We start from the raw sequence: 15,557 nt of genomic DNA, 5'->3' as shown, positions 1-15,557 counted from the left end.
GAAGCGACTACCTCCGGGTGGATCTCTATGCAGCGTCCCGCTCCGATGCTCCGCCGGCTTCCGAGTCTGCCCGTGTATAGGTAAGAGCAAAACGTGGGGGGGGGGGGGGTGCCCGGATTGTAGATCAGCACGGCCGACATGGCCACTATGAGGAGTAGAAAGGAAAAAAGAAGAAGAACGGCCACGGTATCCCGTTCCTGTAGAGATGAACATATAGAGAGAGAGGACGGACGACGGTGCTCAAAGACGATGTGGGCGTCGAAAACGGGAGGTAATCTGGATGGGAGAGCTTTGTTTAGGCTCGGTCGATATTGATGAGATATGCCTCCCGGGTAGCGCCGCTCGAGGCAGAATGACAGTGCCGGCGACCACGGTCACGGGAGCGAGAGTTGGCAGCAGTGTCAGCGTTGACTGCCCCTCTCGACAGGTTCCTAGCTGATCCACCGCATGCTACTGGCAATACCCGACAGTCCGGAATACGAGAGAGATCGGGGTGAAGGGTAGAATTGATCGGAAAGAAGAAAGGAACTTGGAAGCCTGGAGGTTACCACATGGCGACCTCACGACATTGGCGCTACCGCTATGCAATGGTCATCTGCGCCACACGAGGCTGGTGCCCCACGTTGGCTGCTGTGGAAACAAATTCTCTGTTTGAAAGTTGGACGAGGCTCACCGCGCCAATCCTCCAGTCGCATCATAGCTGAGACGACGAAGATACAGGGCCGGCCGCGCGCGCTCATCCAGCCAATATTCGCAAACCGCCTGTCCCATCCCTCCCGGCGGACCAGGGGATAAAGCAGCACGATGGCTGACTCGACATCGGAGGAGGCCAAGGCTGCCCAGAAGCGGAACCATGACGACTTCACAGAGCAGGAAGATGGTGAGCAAGGCGTGACCCACGGCGTACCGGCGAGCGTCTACCAGTTCGGACCAGCAGGCCATTTTCAATCTTTTTCTTTTTCTTTCCCTCAAGAATTTTACAATACTTTCTTCAATTATGCCTCAATGATTTAATTTAATTTTCATTTTATTTTCTTACTGACCAAGAGCACACCGTGTGGGTGACATGCAGATTCCTCGTCGGACGACGACATGGGCCCGCAGCTCCCATCAGCGGCGCCCAAGAAGAAGCGACGAGTCCTGCGACACGAGAAGCTATACGTGGCGGCGCTGCCCAAGTCTGCACGGTACTCCAAGTCGCTGATGCACAAAGAGCAGGTCCTCTTCGTGACGTGGACCCCCCTGACGGATTTCCTGATCACGACGTCGGTGGATGGGGTGGTCAAGTTCTGGAAGAAGATATCGCAGGGCATCGAATTCGTCAAGGAGTTCAAGGCGCACAACGGCGAGGTGGTGTCGGTGAGCGTGAGCAGCGACGGGCGCAGCTTCGCGACGGCCGGGGCGGACCAGACGATCAAGGTGTTTGACGTCATGTCGTTTGACCTGCTGTCGATGCTGGCGCTCGACTACGACCCCGGCTGCGTGTGCTGGGTGCACAGGAGGGGCGCGTCGCTGCCGCTGCTGGCCGTCTCGGACGGCGCGAAGCCGCTGATACACGTGTACGACGGGCGCGGCGAGAAGGAGGACCCGATACACACGGTCAAGGGGCTGCACCGCAAGCCGGTGCACCTCATGGCGTTCAACGACCGGTACGACTGCGTCGTGTCGGCCGACCAGGCGGGCATGGTCGAGTACTGGCAGCCGGGGGGCACGTACGACAAGCCCGAGGGGGTGTTCGAGTTCAAGAGCTCGACGAACCTGTTCGACTTCCGCAAGGCCAGGTGCGTGCCGTCGTGCCTGACGGTGTCGCCCGATGGGCGGCAGCTGGCCACGCTGTCGATGCCAGACCGCAAGGTACGCCTGTTCGACTTCGCCACGGCCAAGCTGCACCGCACATACGACGAGTCGCTGCAGGCCGCCGAGGAGATGCAGCAGGTCGGCGGGGCGGGGGCGCACAAGCTGGACCGGGTCGAGTTCGGGCGGCGCATGGCGCAGGAGAAGGAGGTGGAGTCGGCGACGTTGCGGGACAAGTCCAACGTGGTGTTTGACGAGTCGGGCAACTTCCTCATCTACGGCACGATGGTGGGCATCAAGGTACTCAACACGTACACGAACCAGGTGGTCAAGGTGTACGGGCGCGACGAGAACCTGCGCGGCGTCAACCTGGCCGTCTACCAGGGCCAGCCGCAGAAGAAGGGCGTGACGACGGTGGAGATGGGCGCGTCGAGCAACCCGCTGCTCCGGGAGTCGGAGTCGCGCGACCCCATGCTCGTCGCCACCGCCGCCGGCCGCGTCCGCTTCTACATGTTCACCGACGACGAGGACGTGTCCAGGTCGACGCGCGACGTCCAGAATGAGCGGCCCACCATGCTGGGCGGCCGCGACAGGAAGAGCGGCGCTGGGCGCAAGGCCGAGACGGGCAGCGCCGCCGTCATCCACACCACCTACGGGGACGTGCACGTCCGGCTGTTCCCCGACGCGGCGCCCAAGACGGTGGAGAACTTTGTCACCCACTCCCGCAACGGGTACTACAACGGGACCATCTTCCACCGCGTCATCCGCAAGTTCATGATCCAGTGCGGTGACCCCCTCGGCGACGGCACGGGAGGCGAGAGCATCTGGGGTCGTGAATTCGAAGACGAGTTCAGCAGCCTCAAGCACGACAAGCCGTATACCGTCAGCATGGCCAATGCGGGTCCCAACACGAACGGAAGTCAGTTCTTCATCACGACCGAGAAGACGGTATGTCCTCCGCCTCCCTCCCTCCCTGTCACGCTCTATGGGGTGTCATCGCTCTTCCCGCTCCCCTCCCCTTCTTCTCTGGTGTTGTCGAGTAGACAAAAGACTGACGGCCCCTGCAGCCTTGGCTCGACGGCAAGCATACCATCTTTGGCAGAGCCACGCAAGGGTTCGATGTGATCCACAAGATTGAGAATGCCCGGACGCACAAGGAGAAACCAGAGGAGGACATCAAGATTCTCAGCATCGACATCTCATAGTTGCCGGTGGCGGTGAGGCGGCAAAGAGGAAGGGGGTTCCTGCCAGGGAGGAGACTGTAGAGCCTCCACGGCAAGAAGCAGATCATATAAAGGAGGAAAGATATACTAGACAACCACGCAAATGTGCAGGAGCTTGACACTGGAGAAGCTCGAGAGTGTCTGGAGAACGTTGGAGATGGCGCCTACATGCTACGGGGCACGTGACTGCAAATATCAGTAGATGCATGGATAGGCATGTGACCTCTTCTTGGTTGACCTCTTTTTTTTTTTGGTTCTATTACGTGGTAACGGCAGCTGCTTGGGTTAGCAGCCGTACGCCGTACGTGCATGTATGTGTATCTGTCAAGACTCATCGGAGAGTACAGAGTACGATGATACGGTATAATAGTATAATGGTATAACAGTATTGCGAGTATACGGGTATGTGAGTCGTCTTAGTTACAGACGATACTTGCAGCAGCCGTAACTGACCAGGGTTGCCGCGACCCAGGTAGAGAGACCAGATTACATAATATAATCATATGTTATAATACAGTAAAACAAAAAGACTGCAAAAAAAAAAAAACCACATTGACCAATAACGGCAGCCCCGTTTGTTACCAAGTCCGAGACTCGGGTACGTATTATGGACCGCAGTACATTTTCCTTCCCATTCTAGCTGCGACTCATACCATCGGCGCCGATGGATCAGAGTTGATGGCTCATACTGTTCTGCATCAGGCGCCACTATAACTCTCTCTCTCTCTCGCTCTTCGTTGCTGCAAGTCCGTCATTCAGACCAAGACTTCTCTTCCTCTTCCTCTCCACAATCAGCTACCCAATCCCTCAAAACCAAGCATTGACTTCGTCCCCCCCCCCTCTGTGTTATTCTACAAGACTCGTGTAATAATATTATCTCTCTTTTTTCCTCACACCCATTGACACACAAATCGTGATATACACCCACCATGTCGGTAAGAATCAACCCACCGCCTCCTCGGTTTTTTTCTTCTTCTGCTGCCCCCTCGCTAAACAGCTGAAAACACGATGACGTCCGTCTCATAAAAAAAAAGGACAACAGCTGACATTCGATGAACATATTAGTTCTTCATTGAGAACAAGCAGGTTGGCCAGAAGGAGGAGGCCGAGGACTGGAGGAGTAAGTTTCCCGAAATCTCTTGTTGCTTCTTGCTTCTTGCTCCCCCTCCCCCACCATCCAGTGGTGCTACTGCGGCGGATAGCTGGTGCTGACAACGAGATGCGTCGACAGTCAAGGGCTACAACCCTCTCATGCCCCCGGACCTGCTGCAGTTCGAGATCCCCCAGACGCCCGAGTCGCGCGCGACAGTACGCCAGGGCCGCGACGACGTCGAGGCCGTGGTGCACGGCCGGGACCCCAAGAAGCGCCTCCTGGTGGTGATAGGCCCTTGCTCGATCCACGACCCGGAGGCCGCCCTGGCCTACTGCGACCGCCTGCTGGAGCTCAAGAGGAAGCACAGGGATGAGCTGGTCATAGTGATGCGCTCCTACCTCGAGAAGCCGCGGACGACGGTCGGGTGGAAGGGCCTGATCAACGACCCGGACATTGACGGCAGCTTCAAGATGAACAAGGGCCTGAGGATCTCCCGCCAGATGTTCGTCGACCTGACGCACAAGGGCATGCCCATCGCCAGCGAGATGCTCGACACCATCTCCCCGCAGTTCCTGGCCGACCTGCTGTCCGTCGGTGCCGTCGGCGCCCGCACCACCGAGTCCCAGCTGCACCGCGAGCTGGCCAGCGGCCTCAGCTTCCCCGTCGGCTTCAAGAACGGCACCGATGGCAGCCTGGGCGTCGCTGTCGACGCCATCGGCGCCGCCAAGCACCCCCACCACTTCCTCTCCGTCACCAAGCACGGCGGCGTCGCCATCGTCGGCACCGTCGGCAACGACGACTGCTTCGTCATCCTGCGCGGCGGCACAAAGGGCACAAACTACGACGCCAAGTCCGTCGCCGAGGCCAAGGCCGCCCTCGCCAGCAAGGGCGTCCGTCAGGGTCTCATGATTGACTGCTCCCACGGAAATTCCAACAAGGACCACAGGAACCAGCCCAAGGTTGCCGCCGTCATCGCCGAGCAGATGGCCAAGGGCGAAGACGCCATCATGGGCGTCATGATTGAGAGCAACATCAACGAGGGTACGTCCTCTCCTCCCCCCCCCCCGGCTCGTCTCCCTTCTCCAGTCCAAACCTGACCCTGACATGCAATCATAGGCAACCAGAAGGTTCCCGAAGAGGGCAAGGCTGGCCTCAAATACGGCGTCAGCATCACCGACGCCTGCATTTCATGGGAAGATACCACTGTCGTCCTCGACCGATTGGCCGACGCCGTCAAGCAGAGGAGGATTGCTCTCGGGGTGAACTAGGATATCGGGAGAGAAAGAAAGTACCGATGGCATTCTATTTTATTTTTGTTTTTGATTTTTTTAAAAAGCAAGTTTATGGTAATATAGGGAAAGGGAAAAAAACAGTTTCACAGAAAGTTCCATATTGCGGCGGCGTTGGACCATATTCACCGGTTGTTAGATGTTAGCATTGCAAACAAGGAAGAAGGAAGAAAGGAAAAACAGCATGATACCTAAGAATACCGCATATTAAGTCCTGCTTGTGTTTTCGTGCGTTTTTTCTCTCCTTCTTTTATTACCAAACAAATCAAGGTAATATTCTGAAGCTGCGGTAGACTGTACTATTCCGAAGGGGAAGGGGGGGGGGGGGGGGTTTACCTTGGCAGCGGCACGCACTCAAAGACACGACAGTGTATTTTCGTATGAATACTGTATACACATACTGTTCCTGTTCCAGGCGGTGCGCAAACCTCCTTGCAATCCGTGGTTTTCTGGCAAGAGCAAAGGGTCCGTCACAATCGATTGTCTACTCCGCAAACCATCAACAGACCCTCGGCAGAGAGCCTGTCCGACGCGGTATTTATTGTCGCACCAACACTCGCCCCCCTCCCTCTCCCTCTCCCTCTTTCTCTCCGGGGTCTTTCCTGCCACCGTCCCCCCTCCAATCTTCAAAAAAGGGCGAGATTGATAACGTCTCGACGAGATAACACGCGCATTGCGGCCCTGAAAGACATACAGGTACAAACACAAACACACAACACAACACAACACACGCCATGGCTCGGGAATCGACACCCCCAGACTCACCGCTCTCGTCGGTCGCGTCATCGGAGCAGTACGAAGAGGAAGGCGGCGACCTCCACGAGGGCCCCGCGGTGCGACCGTCCAAGAGGCAAAAGGTGGAGGCCGGGTCGACGACGTCGTCGGCCGTGGTGGCCGAGCCGGAGCCCGAGGTCGTGCCCGACGCAGATCCCCTGGACGGCATGTCGGACGTCTCCTCGGACACGTCGGGCGACATACCCAGCTCACCCGCCAACGCCCGGTTGGACGAGGAGGACTTCCAGGAGCAGGTGACGGCATGCGAGTGGGATGAGTGCCCGGCCGGGGACCTGGGCAACATGGACAAGCTGGTCGAGCATATTCACAACTCGCACATCGAGAGCCGGCAGAAGAAGTACACGTGCGAGTGGAAGACGTGCACCCGCAAGGGCCTCCCCCACGCCAGCGGCTACGCTCTCAAGGCTCACATGCGCAGCCATACGAGGGAGAAACCCTTCTACTGCTACCTGCCGGGTAAAGAATGACCCCCACCCCCCTGACTCCTTGATCGAGCACATCTACAAAGTTCAGAAGCTAAAGCGTCTTTTTCTCTTCTTCTCAATCGATACAGAGTGCGATCGATCTTTCACCAGATCCGACGCCCTGGCCAAGCACATGCGCACCGTCCACGAGACCGAGGCCCTGCGCCCGTCGGACCCGATACCCAAGTCGCAGCACAGCGCCCCCGCCACGGGCAAGCAGAGCAAGCTCAAGATAATCATCAAGAAGCAGCCCGGACAGCAGGACGACGCCGCCATGACGGGTACGGACGACCAGCAGCAGCAGCAGCAGCAGCATGCCGACGGCGCCAACGGCAAGGCCAACAGCGACGACCCCAACGCGGAGTACTACACCGTCCTGCCCAAGGAGCTCTTTGACCAGCAGGAGCTCTCGTACCCAGTCGACAAGCTCTACCGCAAGTGCTACTGGGAGTCCAAGTGGTCCAAGGAGATTGGCGACGAGCTCGAGCGCGAGTGCGCCAAGTGGGAGGAGGTCTACTACAAGGAGTGGCTCGAGAAGGAGGCCCTCCTGGCTCAGGTCATCAAGAGCGAGGTCGACTGGCAGGACCGCCGCCAGGCCATACTCTCCGGCATCGCTGACGTCCACATCTCCACCTCCTCCCACTCCGGCGGCGGGCCCGAGGCCAAGGACAAGGATGACGCGACCGCCTCCGAGGCTCCCGAGGCTGCCGTCACTCCGGCTCCGGCTGACGGAGACGCAGCACCGCGGGCGACCGCCGCCATCAACGGTCACCGCAGCGAGGAGGAAAGGAAGATCACCATCAACACCATTGAGAATGGCCTGCGGCCGACGTCCTAGCCGAAGCGGCGGCTAATGTACGATCCTGTAAAGGGGTTCTGGGTGCGATACTGGGCTTTGAAGTGAGTGGGCGCATTCGTGGGTGGTTTCGGAGTTCTTTCCTATCAGTTCTTCTTCTTTCCTTTCATCCTTGGACGAGTTTGGTACATGTATAAATAAAGCGCCTGGGCACTGGGGTTTCCATCTTCCTTCTTCTTGCCTGCTTTTACTACCCCTCCGTATCCCTCCGTATCTTGTCTGAATGCGTAAGAAAAAACGATGATATGCACATTTTTGGGTCTCGTCATCTCTGCCGCCGGATCCCGCAAGAGCTGGAGTGTGATGGCATCCTCCTCACAGGGCCTTCTTCTTGGCCCTGTACGACGTCGAGTTCGAGAACGGGAATCCGCTGGTGCTCTGGTCGAAGCGGTGGTGCTTGCTGATCATAGCCTGGTCACCGGCAAACATGACGCAGTACAGGGCCCCCGCGGCGAAGAAGCCGCTGCCCAAGCTTCCCAGGAGGAATCCCATCTGCCCGGTCCCGTTGTACCTCCAGTAGCAGTAGATGCTAGCGGGGGCGTGGTGCAACGTGGCGACGATGAGGACGGCGTTGGCGTAGGGGGAGATGCCGCTCTTGGGGACTAGAGAAGAACAAGGAAAAAGAAGAAGAAGAAGGAAGAAAAAAGGTCAGCTCTTCACATTTGACCGAAGCGATACGGCCCATTGCACGTACCGTCTACCTCAGAGCCCAGAGGCACGGCTCCCGAGAGCAAGACTACGACGAGGCCCAGGGCCAAGAGGGCGAAGCCGAGCGATCGAGCAAGATATTCCTCCAGAGCTGTGGAAGCGGTCAGCAAACCGATCCCGCTCGCGTTCACGACAGCGGCAGCGCACAGCTAACGTGGGCCTGGTCCTCTCGTAGAAGCGAGGCTATGGACGACGGCCAGATGATGAGCGGCAGCGCCTGGATGCCCATCCAGGCTAGGTTGCCGAAGCTGTATGCGGAAACAGTCTGGGAGACGACGGGTCAGCGATATCTGCTCGTGAAGGCGAAGCTGACAAGATGGGGTCAAAAACATGCATCCATTATCGAATTGTACACGGTGGTGGAGAGCCGTCGTTGTCGCGAGCTGCCGGCTGGTAAATGGGATGGATGTCATCGGAAAAGACTCTTGAGATCCCCTGCTGGGGATCTCCTTCCGTCGACGTCACTTTCTCTAACCGGAGGGACCTATGAGCATCATTATTACCACCGTACGCCGTAAACGGCAATACCAAAGCCGCCGTAATTACAGGGGGTCTTTCCATCCTTTACAGGGTTCGGCCACCAGGCCAAGACTACTATAGAGAGCCCTGTAAATTGTGATGGATACAGGGTAAGAACCGATTACAGATTACAGTAGCAAGGGTCCGGGTCCAGATTTATCTGCGCCACCAGCAGCACCCTGCCAGCGGCCAAAGCCTCCGTGGAGGGGCCGATTTCGCAAAGCATTTGAAATCCTGTGGTTCTTATTGCGCCAAGGTCGTCCTCTTCCTTCATCTAGACTACTTCCTCATCGTGCATTTCCGATTTCTAATAACTACATATACTACGTCTTCCGTCCTCTTTTATCATCGTCATCCCATAATTCTCTTCCACGTTATCTTGCTATATCATCTACTACATGCAAATACCCCCCTCCCCTTCTGCAATCTCATCTTGTGCAACATTCGCTGCCTCTCTCCCCATCGACTCGCATTTTTTCTTCCCTCGCCACCTGCGCCATCTTGATTTGCCACACCACCACTCCTGCTGCGCAGGCTTCTTAAAAGATCAAGGAGCCCGGCTCTGGCTGCGTCGAGCCACAGGCTTCGCTGCGCTCCTGGCGAGAATTCTTCTTCCCTCCCACCCTCCCTCTCCCGCACCATGAGCGCCATCCTCTCAGCCGACGACCTCAACGATTTCATCTCACCCGGTGTCGCCTGCATCAAGCCTGTCGAGACTCTCCCCGCTGCCCCGCCACAGCAAGGATTCAACGAGTCCGAGGTAATCATTGACGGGCAGCAGCCCTCGTCAACGGGCGCAGATGCCAACAAACCCGCCGAGATATCCCTGACCGACTGCCTGGCCTGCTCCGGGTGCGTGACGTCGGCCGAGGCCGTCCTGGTCAGCCTCCAGAGCCATGCAGAGGTGCTGTCGGTGATGGATGCGGCACCGGCACTGACGATCACCGGACCGGACGCCCAGGGGAAGTTTGGGGTCGACGGTCTGGAGAACGAGGACGCCAAACTGTTTGTCGCGAGCGTGAGCCCCCAGGCGAGGGCCAACCTAGCCGCTGCATGCGGTCGCGGGACATCGGAGAAGGATGCCGGAAGGATGCTAGAGAACCTGCTCGGTGGGGCCGAGGGACTCGCCAGCGGTGGCAGGTGGCACAACGCTTTCACATGGGTGGCGGACACGAACACGACGCGCGAAGCTACCCTTGCCCTCGGCGCCGACGAGGTCCTCGGAACCACGGGGGCCCCGCAGCCCGGCACCTCCACCCCCGCCCGGCCGATCCTGGCTGCGTCGTGCCCTGGATGGGTGTGCTACGCCGAGAAGACGCACCCGCACGTGCTACCACACCTGTCCAAGGTCAAGTCACCGCAGGCCCTGATGGGGACGCTTCTCAAGACTACGCTGAGCCGCAAGCTCGGCGTCCACCCCAGCCGCATATGGCACCTGGCCGTCATGCCCTGCTTCGACAAGAAGCTCGAGGCCAGCCGCGAGGAGCTCACCGACGAGGTGTGGGACGGCTCGGGGAAGCCCGGCAGGGGCGTGCGCGACGTCGACTGCGTCATCACCAGCAGGGAGATCCTGATGCTCGCCGAGTCCAGAAACATTGATTTCTTCGCCATCCCCTCGAGACCCTCGAGGCCCGACACACCCTTCCCCGACGCCAAGATGGGCGACTTCCTCTTCGGCCGCCAGGGTGGGACACGCAACCCACCCCGCGTGGCCGGCTCGTCGGGCGGGCTGCTGTACCACGTCCTCCAGGCCAAGGCAGCGCAGCTACCCGGGTCCGAGATCCAGGCCGTGCGGGGCCGGAACACGGACGTGATGGAGTACACAGTCTCGGTGGGCGGCCAGCCCGTCTTCAGGGCGGCGCGGTACTACGGCTTCAGGAACATCCAGAACCTGGTGCGGAAGCTGAAGCCGGCCAGGCCGTCGCGCATGCCCGGCGGCAAGCCGTTTGGCAGCGCCCGCAGACCCGGTGCTGCGGGAGGCAAGTCGGCACCGCTCGACTACAGCTACATTGAGGTGATGGCCTGCCCGGGCGGGTGCACCAACGGCGGCGGCCAGATCAAGGTGGAGGATCCCATCGTGGTCGAGCGCAAGAACTTGCCGGGAAAGCCCGGACCGCAGGAGCAGAAGGACTGGTTGGCAGAAGTGGACGAGGCCTACTTCTCCGGTGAGGAGGACACAGACATGGTCGGCAACGACGGCAACGACGACGACAACAATGAGAATGACGTCATTGGCGGCATCTCGCATTCGTATATACGTGATTGTTTGGCGCATTGGTCACATATTACGAGCATCGGGTTAGATAGACTTGCATTCACTACTTACCGCGAGGTCATAAGCGATGTGGGTAAGGACGGCACGGAAAAGGTGATACAGCTGGCGGGAAAGATTGGCGGGGGCTGGTGATTACATACCCAAGACTTTCAAGATATCCAAGACACCCAAAAAGAAGAGGGGGAAAAAAGGGATAAAAAAGGAAAAGGGAGATATATATACTATAGGAGCATCTGTCGAAATCATCTCAATTCATCAATTCGGTCCGCGACGTGCGAAGCCAAAGCCTCCCCTACCGCTACCATCCGGACCCCTAGGCGCTCTGATGGCCGGCTGCTGCTGCTGCTGCTGCTGCTGCTGGGGCGATTGCGACGGTCGTAACCTCACGCCACCACCGTCGCCCCTCCCATGGCGATAGTCCGGTTTGGGTGAGTAATTGGGCTCGTAGATCAATTCCCTGCCATTGATGTTTGCTCCGCTGCCGTTTGCGTAGTTGCCGTTTTTCCTCTTGAATTCGTTGTTGTTGCTGCTGCTGTTGCTGTTGCTGCCATTCCCACCAACCCTCCCACCCCGACCACGACCACCACCGCCACCCCTAGCACCACCTCCTCGAGAGGTAGAGGCTCCACCACCTCCACCACCTCCACCACCACCATGATTGGAGGAAGAGGAAGATGAAGAAAAGGGGGAATGAGGATTGGGTGCTGCTGCTGCTGCTGCTGCTGCTGCTGCTGCTGCGGTGGTGGTGGTGGGCGTGACTTGGCCGGAGGCAGGTGTTGTCGACGCCGACAATGCGCCCGACGAGGAATGCGGCCTGGCCGTAGGAATTGACTCGCCAAAGATCTTGGCCCGGGCCTCCTGGTACCGACGCTGCTTCTCCTCCAAGTGAAGTTTCTGACGGGCGCGGATCTCCTCGGGTGTGGGCAGGGATTCCTGCTTCCTGGACTGCCCGTCGTAGTCGTCGTCGTCGTCGCCGTCGTCGCCGTCGCCGCCGATGGCCGCGATACCCGGATCACGCCTGGCAATGGTGGGAGGGGGTTTGCGGCTCAGGACCTTGACTTGCGGTTTAAAGGTTGACGTTAGGGGGACGGTGTTGTTGGCTTCGAGGAAGTGAAAGGTTTCACGGGATGAGTCCCTAAAATTGGACGCGGGCACGGTTCAGTTCAGTTGTAGATTGAGTTGGACAGGGAGGGAATATATAGAGAGAGAAGGAGAAGGAGAGAGAACTCACGCGGATTCCCATATCTTGCGATTCGTCTCGGTATGTCTGGCTAGTCGCTCCTCCCTGGTCCGAGGCGCAGGGTCTGCCATGGTAGACCTGCTGGCGTTGCCTGGCGTGGCGGAGACACTCTCAGCCTTGTCGGCTTGGGATTCCCAGTCCTCGTCTTCCCATGCGTCTGGGACGACGGGGGAGGTCTTCTTCCCCATTATGAGTGTGCCTTTTTTTCTGCGCGCGTGCGGGTTGCACCTCCTGTCCCTCTCGAATGGCTGTTTGGGTGCCGGGGGGGTGGAGGGGAAGTCGGGAGGTTTCTGCACCTGGAGTGGATATGAGAAGTTTCTGTTAGACAGAAAGAAGAAGAAAATAATTTGGCCTCTTTTATCCTATTCTCTTGAATCCCGCCCCCCTCTCAGCCGGGCCCCATTACGTAGAGATATTGATGAGAGGTCGTTCCGTTTGGCATGGAAGGGCGGTCGGGGAGATTTGAGGTGGTGAGTGGGAGTAGATGGTTGGTGGTGGTTGCGGCGGTTGGTTGAGGGTAGAGAGAGAGAGAGAGAAAAGATTCTCTGGGACCGGGAGTGGGACGCACGGGACGAGTGGGCAGTTTTTGCTATGTGACTGACTGTAATCTGTACAGATTACAAGTACGAGTATACGGGGGTAATAAATACTATTATTACCTATTACTCCGTAATACATATATTATCACTACTCACCTTAGCTACCAGCATTTTAATACCTGATGGCCGAGGGGCACCAGACATCTTGAGCAGATGACGTTCACTTACCCCGCCACCCATCCCTGGTTTTTGCTGCTGGAACATTTCTTCTCATCTGGTTGTGATACTTCTTACGACTTCGAGATAATATATATATACAAACACTCCCATCTCTTTCTCGACTTTCAATTGAGAACCCGCAAAAGTACATTAGGTATTCGACCTTTCCACCCGACTTCGAACCTCGCCCGACATTCCACACATACATCTACAGATACAGAGCAATAATACCGATCCGATTCGAGACAGAGCGCCCTCCATGCCAGCCGTACAGAGCGGTTGGATGCACGGCGACGAAGCAACCGGGAGCGCGACCAGATCCGAGCCCAACCCCAAGGCCAGCGCAGGTATTAAGCGTACCATGGACGACGTCGAGTTGACCAGGACCACCCTCCTCACCGACAAGGATTTTGATCCGAGTATGATCTCTCTGCTGCCCCCCCCCCTCCCCCTCCCCCTCTATCCACTCTCTCTCACGCACACTCTCTCTTTCTCCTATGCCTCCCTCCTCCTCTCTTGACATCACGTCTCTGACCCTCTGACCCAAAACACTCTGCTTGCAGGAAAGTACCCTGACCCTCTGAAACCTCGGAGGAACAACAACGTGACACAGAACGTGGGGGCGGCGGCGGCGACGACGACGACGACGACGACGACGACGACGACGACGACAATCGAGATGGAGAAGGGGTGGTTAGACAAGATTCGCAAGGCCAGACGAGATGTAATACACAAGTACTAAGAGACATCTGGGGGTGCCGATGCCTCTCTTCATTTCGCTTCCTGCTGCCATCTAGCTGGCATGGACGGCGTTCTCTGCTCTGGTGGGGGATCTCCCGGCGTTCGACAGATAGACATCGAACAGTACTCCGTACATGTCGTAATGAAGCAGGGATACGGTTTCTTTCCATCAGTACTTAGCACGTCACCCTCACTCATCAGACAACAGTTTCGGGAGAAGAATAAGACTATCAGTGACGGTTTTTATTTTATTTTAAATATCTACTCGGTTGATGTTCTTCTTCTCTTCTTTTTTTTTTCTTTTGACATCATCTCCCCTTCGAACTTGGCTGAAGCTCTACAGGCCACGCCTCCTACTAAGTCCAGAATGGCAGGAACGAATGAGGGCGAGGGCTCGAATGCGCCTGTGGATCATTAATGCGTCGAAATTCAGACACACGGAACTCGAGACTTTGACGTTTCGCCCTCAACAGCACGCACGACTCACAACATTGCCTCTGACACCTGCCTTCTCCTCCTCCTCCTCACTCGGCACCTTTCCCTTTTGCTTATTCTGCATAACTTGAACGCACAAGCTGACGTCTCACGGCCCGCACCTTGCCCCTTGCCCTTGGCCATGGATATTGACGACATTCTTCGCGAGGTCGACCCCTCCTCAGGTGGCATCCCTCGCGAGACGAGCGACTTGCAGGCTCTGACGCGCCTCTGGGTGGCTGAGCGGTCGGCTCCCGAGCTTTTAGAGTACGTGGAATTCGAGAGCCCATTACAGAAACAAAGCCCCCTCCCCCCACCCCGCGCGTCGCCTTCTTTCTTCCCCTTCTTGTCTATGGCTCTGACTCTGAACTGAATCTTCTTCCCCTACACAGCTGGCCGACGGGAGGTCTGTTCGAGCGAGTCAATGCCAGGATCAAGGCCCAGATTGAGAAAGTCGAGGATATGACGGGTGACATGGATCCCAAGACAAATTTTGCTCTCATCGTCATCCAGACGGAGCTTGAGCGCTTCAAGTTTCTCGTCCGCAGCTACCTACGAGCGAGGATTGCCAAGGTAATGATAAATAGGATAGATGTCGCCATGCGTGTGTATCTTGGGCGTGGCCTATGGCTGACATACACATCTCTCTCTCTCTCCCTCTCCTCTCTCTTGCAGATCGACAAGCACGCTCTCCACTACCTGTCCAGCGACGAGCTGCGGTCTAGGCTATCGTCCGTCGAGGTAGCATACGCGACGAGGCACCAGGCCCTGCTACATAACCACTACCTGTCGTCCTTCCTGGCTTCCTTCCCGCAGCAGCTGCAGAACCTCAACGACACGGCCGGCGGCGTCAGCATGATTGACTCTCCGGATCTGAACACCACCGTCTTCATCCGCATGCTCAGGGACCGTGATGTTCACGGACAGGGGACTGACTCTGACAACACCCTTTCGGCTGAGAGTGGAGACATCTTGATCATAAGGTGGTCGAGCGCCAAGCCCCTGGTCGACCTTGGAGATGCTGAGCTTGTATGATGTACTCCGTACGCCGTCAAAACTTGGCCATCCTCACATCCCTCCCTCCAGACCGCCGTGGATCTGAGGCAGGGACAAGGAAGGGGCTGTGGTCCCCAACGAGTGTCAGAGAGACATGGGTCCCTCATCGCCAGGCCCCCATCCTGCCGTGCCCTCATAACGCACCATGCATGGGTCCTTCCGATGACGAGCGGAGTCGCTGCAAGCATGTCTATATTAGCGGCTGCTGTGAGAACGATCATGCACGCGTGGATGCATGATCGGCAAGGGGAGCAGACGGAGACATCTGATGA

The 15,557-nt window shown here is 57.6% G+C and overlaps 8 protein-coding genes across 8 annotated transcripts; 6 read left to right on the top strand and 2 right to left on the bottom strand.

The window, feature by feature from the left end:
• Positions 1-804: 804 nt before the first annotated feature.
• Positions 805-2,999, top strand: GMORB2_5728 (peptidylprolyl isomerase domain and WD repeat-containing protein 1; the record flags this gene model as incomplete). Its single annotated transcript, XM_035467698.1, has 3 exons — positions 805-880; positions 1,073-2,742; positions 2,862-2,999. 3 exons carry the CDS (start codon positions 805-807, stop codon positions 2,997-2,999), a joined length of 1,884 nt encoding a protein of 627 aa, XP_035322664.1.
• A 947-nt stretch (positions 3,000-3,946) lies between these two features.
• Positions 3,947-5,378, top strand: GMORB2_5727 (3-deoxy-7-phosphoheptulonate synthase; the record flags this gene model as incomplete). The annotated part of the gene is made up of 4 exons (XM_035467697.1): positions 3,947-3,952; positions 4,083-4,137; positions 4,249-5,151; positions 5,227-5,378. The coding sequence occupies 4 exons, from the start codon at positions 3,947-3,949 to the stop codon at positions 5,376-5,378; spliced, it is 1,116 nt and encodes a 371-aa protein (XP_035322663.1).
• Positions 5,379-6,133: 755 nt separating this feature from the next.
• On the top strand, positions 6,134-7,496 carry GMORB2_5726 (Zinc finger, C2H2 type; the record flags this gene model as incomplete). Its single annotated transcript, XM_035467696.1, has 2 exons — positions 6,134-6,650; positions 6,703-7,496. 2 exons carry the CDS (start codon positions 6,134-6,136, stop codon positions 7,494-7,496), a joined length of 1,311 nt encoding a protein of 436 aa, XP_035322662.1.
• A 333-nt stretch (positions 7,497-7,829) lies between these two features.
• On the bottom strand, positions 7,830-8,451 carry GMORB2_5725 (uncharacterized protein; the record flags this gene model as incomplete). The annotated part of the gene is made up of 3 exons (XM_035467695.1): positions 7,830-8,116; positions 8,209-8,313; positions 8,370-8,451. The coding sequence occupies 3 exons, from the start codon at positions 8,449-8,451 to the stop codon at positions 7,830-7,832; spliced, it is 474 nt and encodes a 157-aa protein (XP_035322661.1).
• A 930-nt stretch (positions 8,452-9,381) lies between these two features.
• GMORB2_5724 (to iron only hydrogenase large subunit) lies at positions 9,382-11,148 on the top strand (the record flags this gene model as incomplete). Its single annotated transcript, XM_035467694.1, has 1 exon — positions 9,382-11,148. The coding sequence occupies one exon, from the start codon at positions 9,382-9,384 to the stop codon at positions 11,146-11,148; it is 1,767 nt and encodes a 588-aa protein (XP_035322660.1).
• A 123-nt stretch (positions 11,149-11,271) lies between these two features.
• On the bottom strand, positions 11,272-12,444 carry GMORB2_5723 (uncharacterized protein; the record flags this gene model as incomplete). Its single annotated transcript, XM_035467693.1, has 2 exons — positions 11,272-12,151; positions 12,248-12,444. 2 exons carry the CDS (start codon positions 12,442-12,444, stop codon positions 11,272-11,274), a joined length of 1,077 nt encoding a protein of 358 aa, XP_035322659.1.
• An 829-nt stretch (positions 12,445-13,273) lies between these two features.
• Positions 13,274-13,756, top strand: GMORB2_5722 (uncharacterized protein; the record flags this gene model as incomplete). The annotated part of the gene is made up of 2 exons (XM_035467692.1): positions 13,274-13,433; positions 13,578-13,756. 2 exons carry the CDS (start codon positions 13,274-13,276, stop codon positions 13,754-13,756), a joined length of 339 nt encoding a protein of 112 aa, XP_035322658.1.
• Positions 13,757-14,371: 615 nt separating this feature from the next.
• GMORB2_5721 (GINS complex subunit 4) lies at positions 14,372-15,264 on the top strand (the record flags this gene model as incomplete). The annotated part of the gene is made up of 3 exons (XM_035467691.1): positions 14,372-14,496; positions 14,622-14,802; positions 14,905-15,264. The coding sequence occupies 3 exons, from the start codon at positions 14,372-14,374 to the stop codon at positions 15,262-15,264; spliced, it is 666 nt and encodes a 221-aa protein (XP_035322657.1).
• Positions 15,265-15,557: the final 293 nt, after the last annotated feature.

This window comes from Geosmithia morbida (assembly GCF_012550715.1).
Source record: "Geosmithia morbida isolate 1262 chromosome Unknown scaffold_4, whole genome shotgun sequence".
Taxonomy (NCBI): Eukaryota; Fungi; Ascomycota; class Sordariomycetes; order Hypocreales; family Bionectriaceae; genus Geosmithia; species Geosmithia morbida.
Note: the sequence above shows the minus strand (reverse complement) of the source record. Positions and strands in the feature narration are given on the sequence as shown.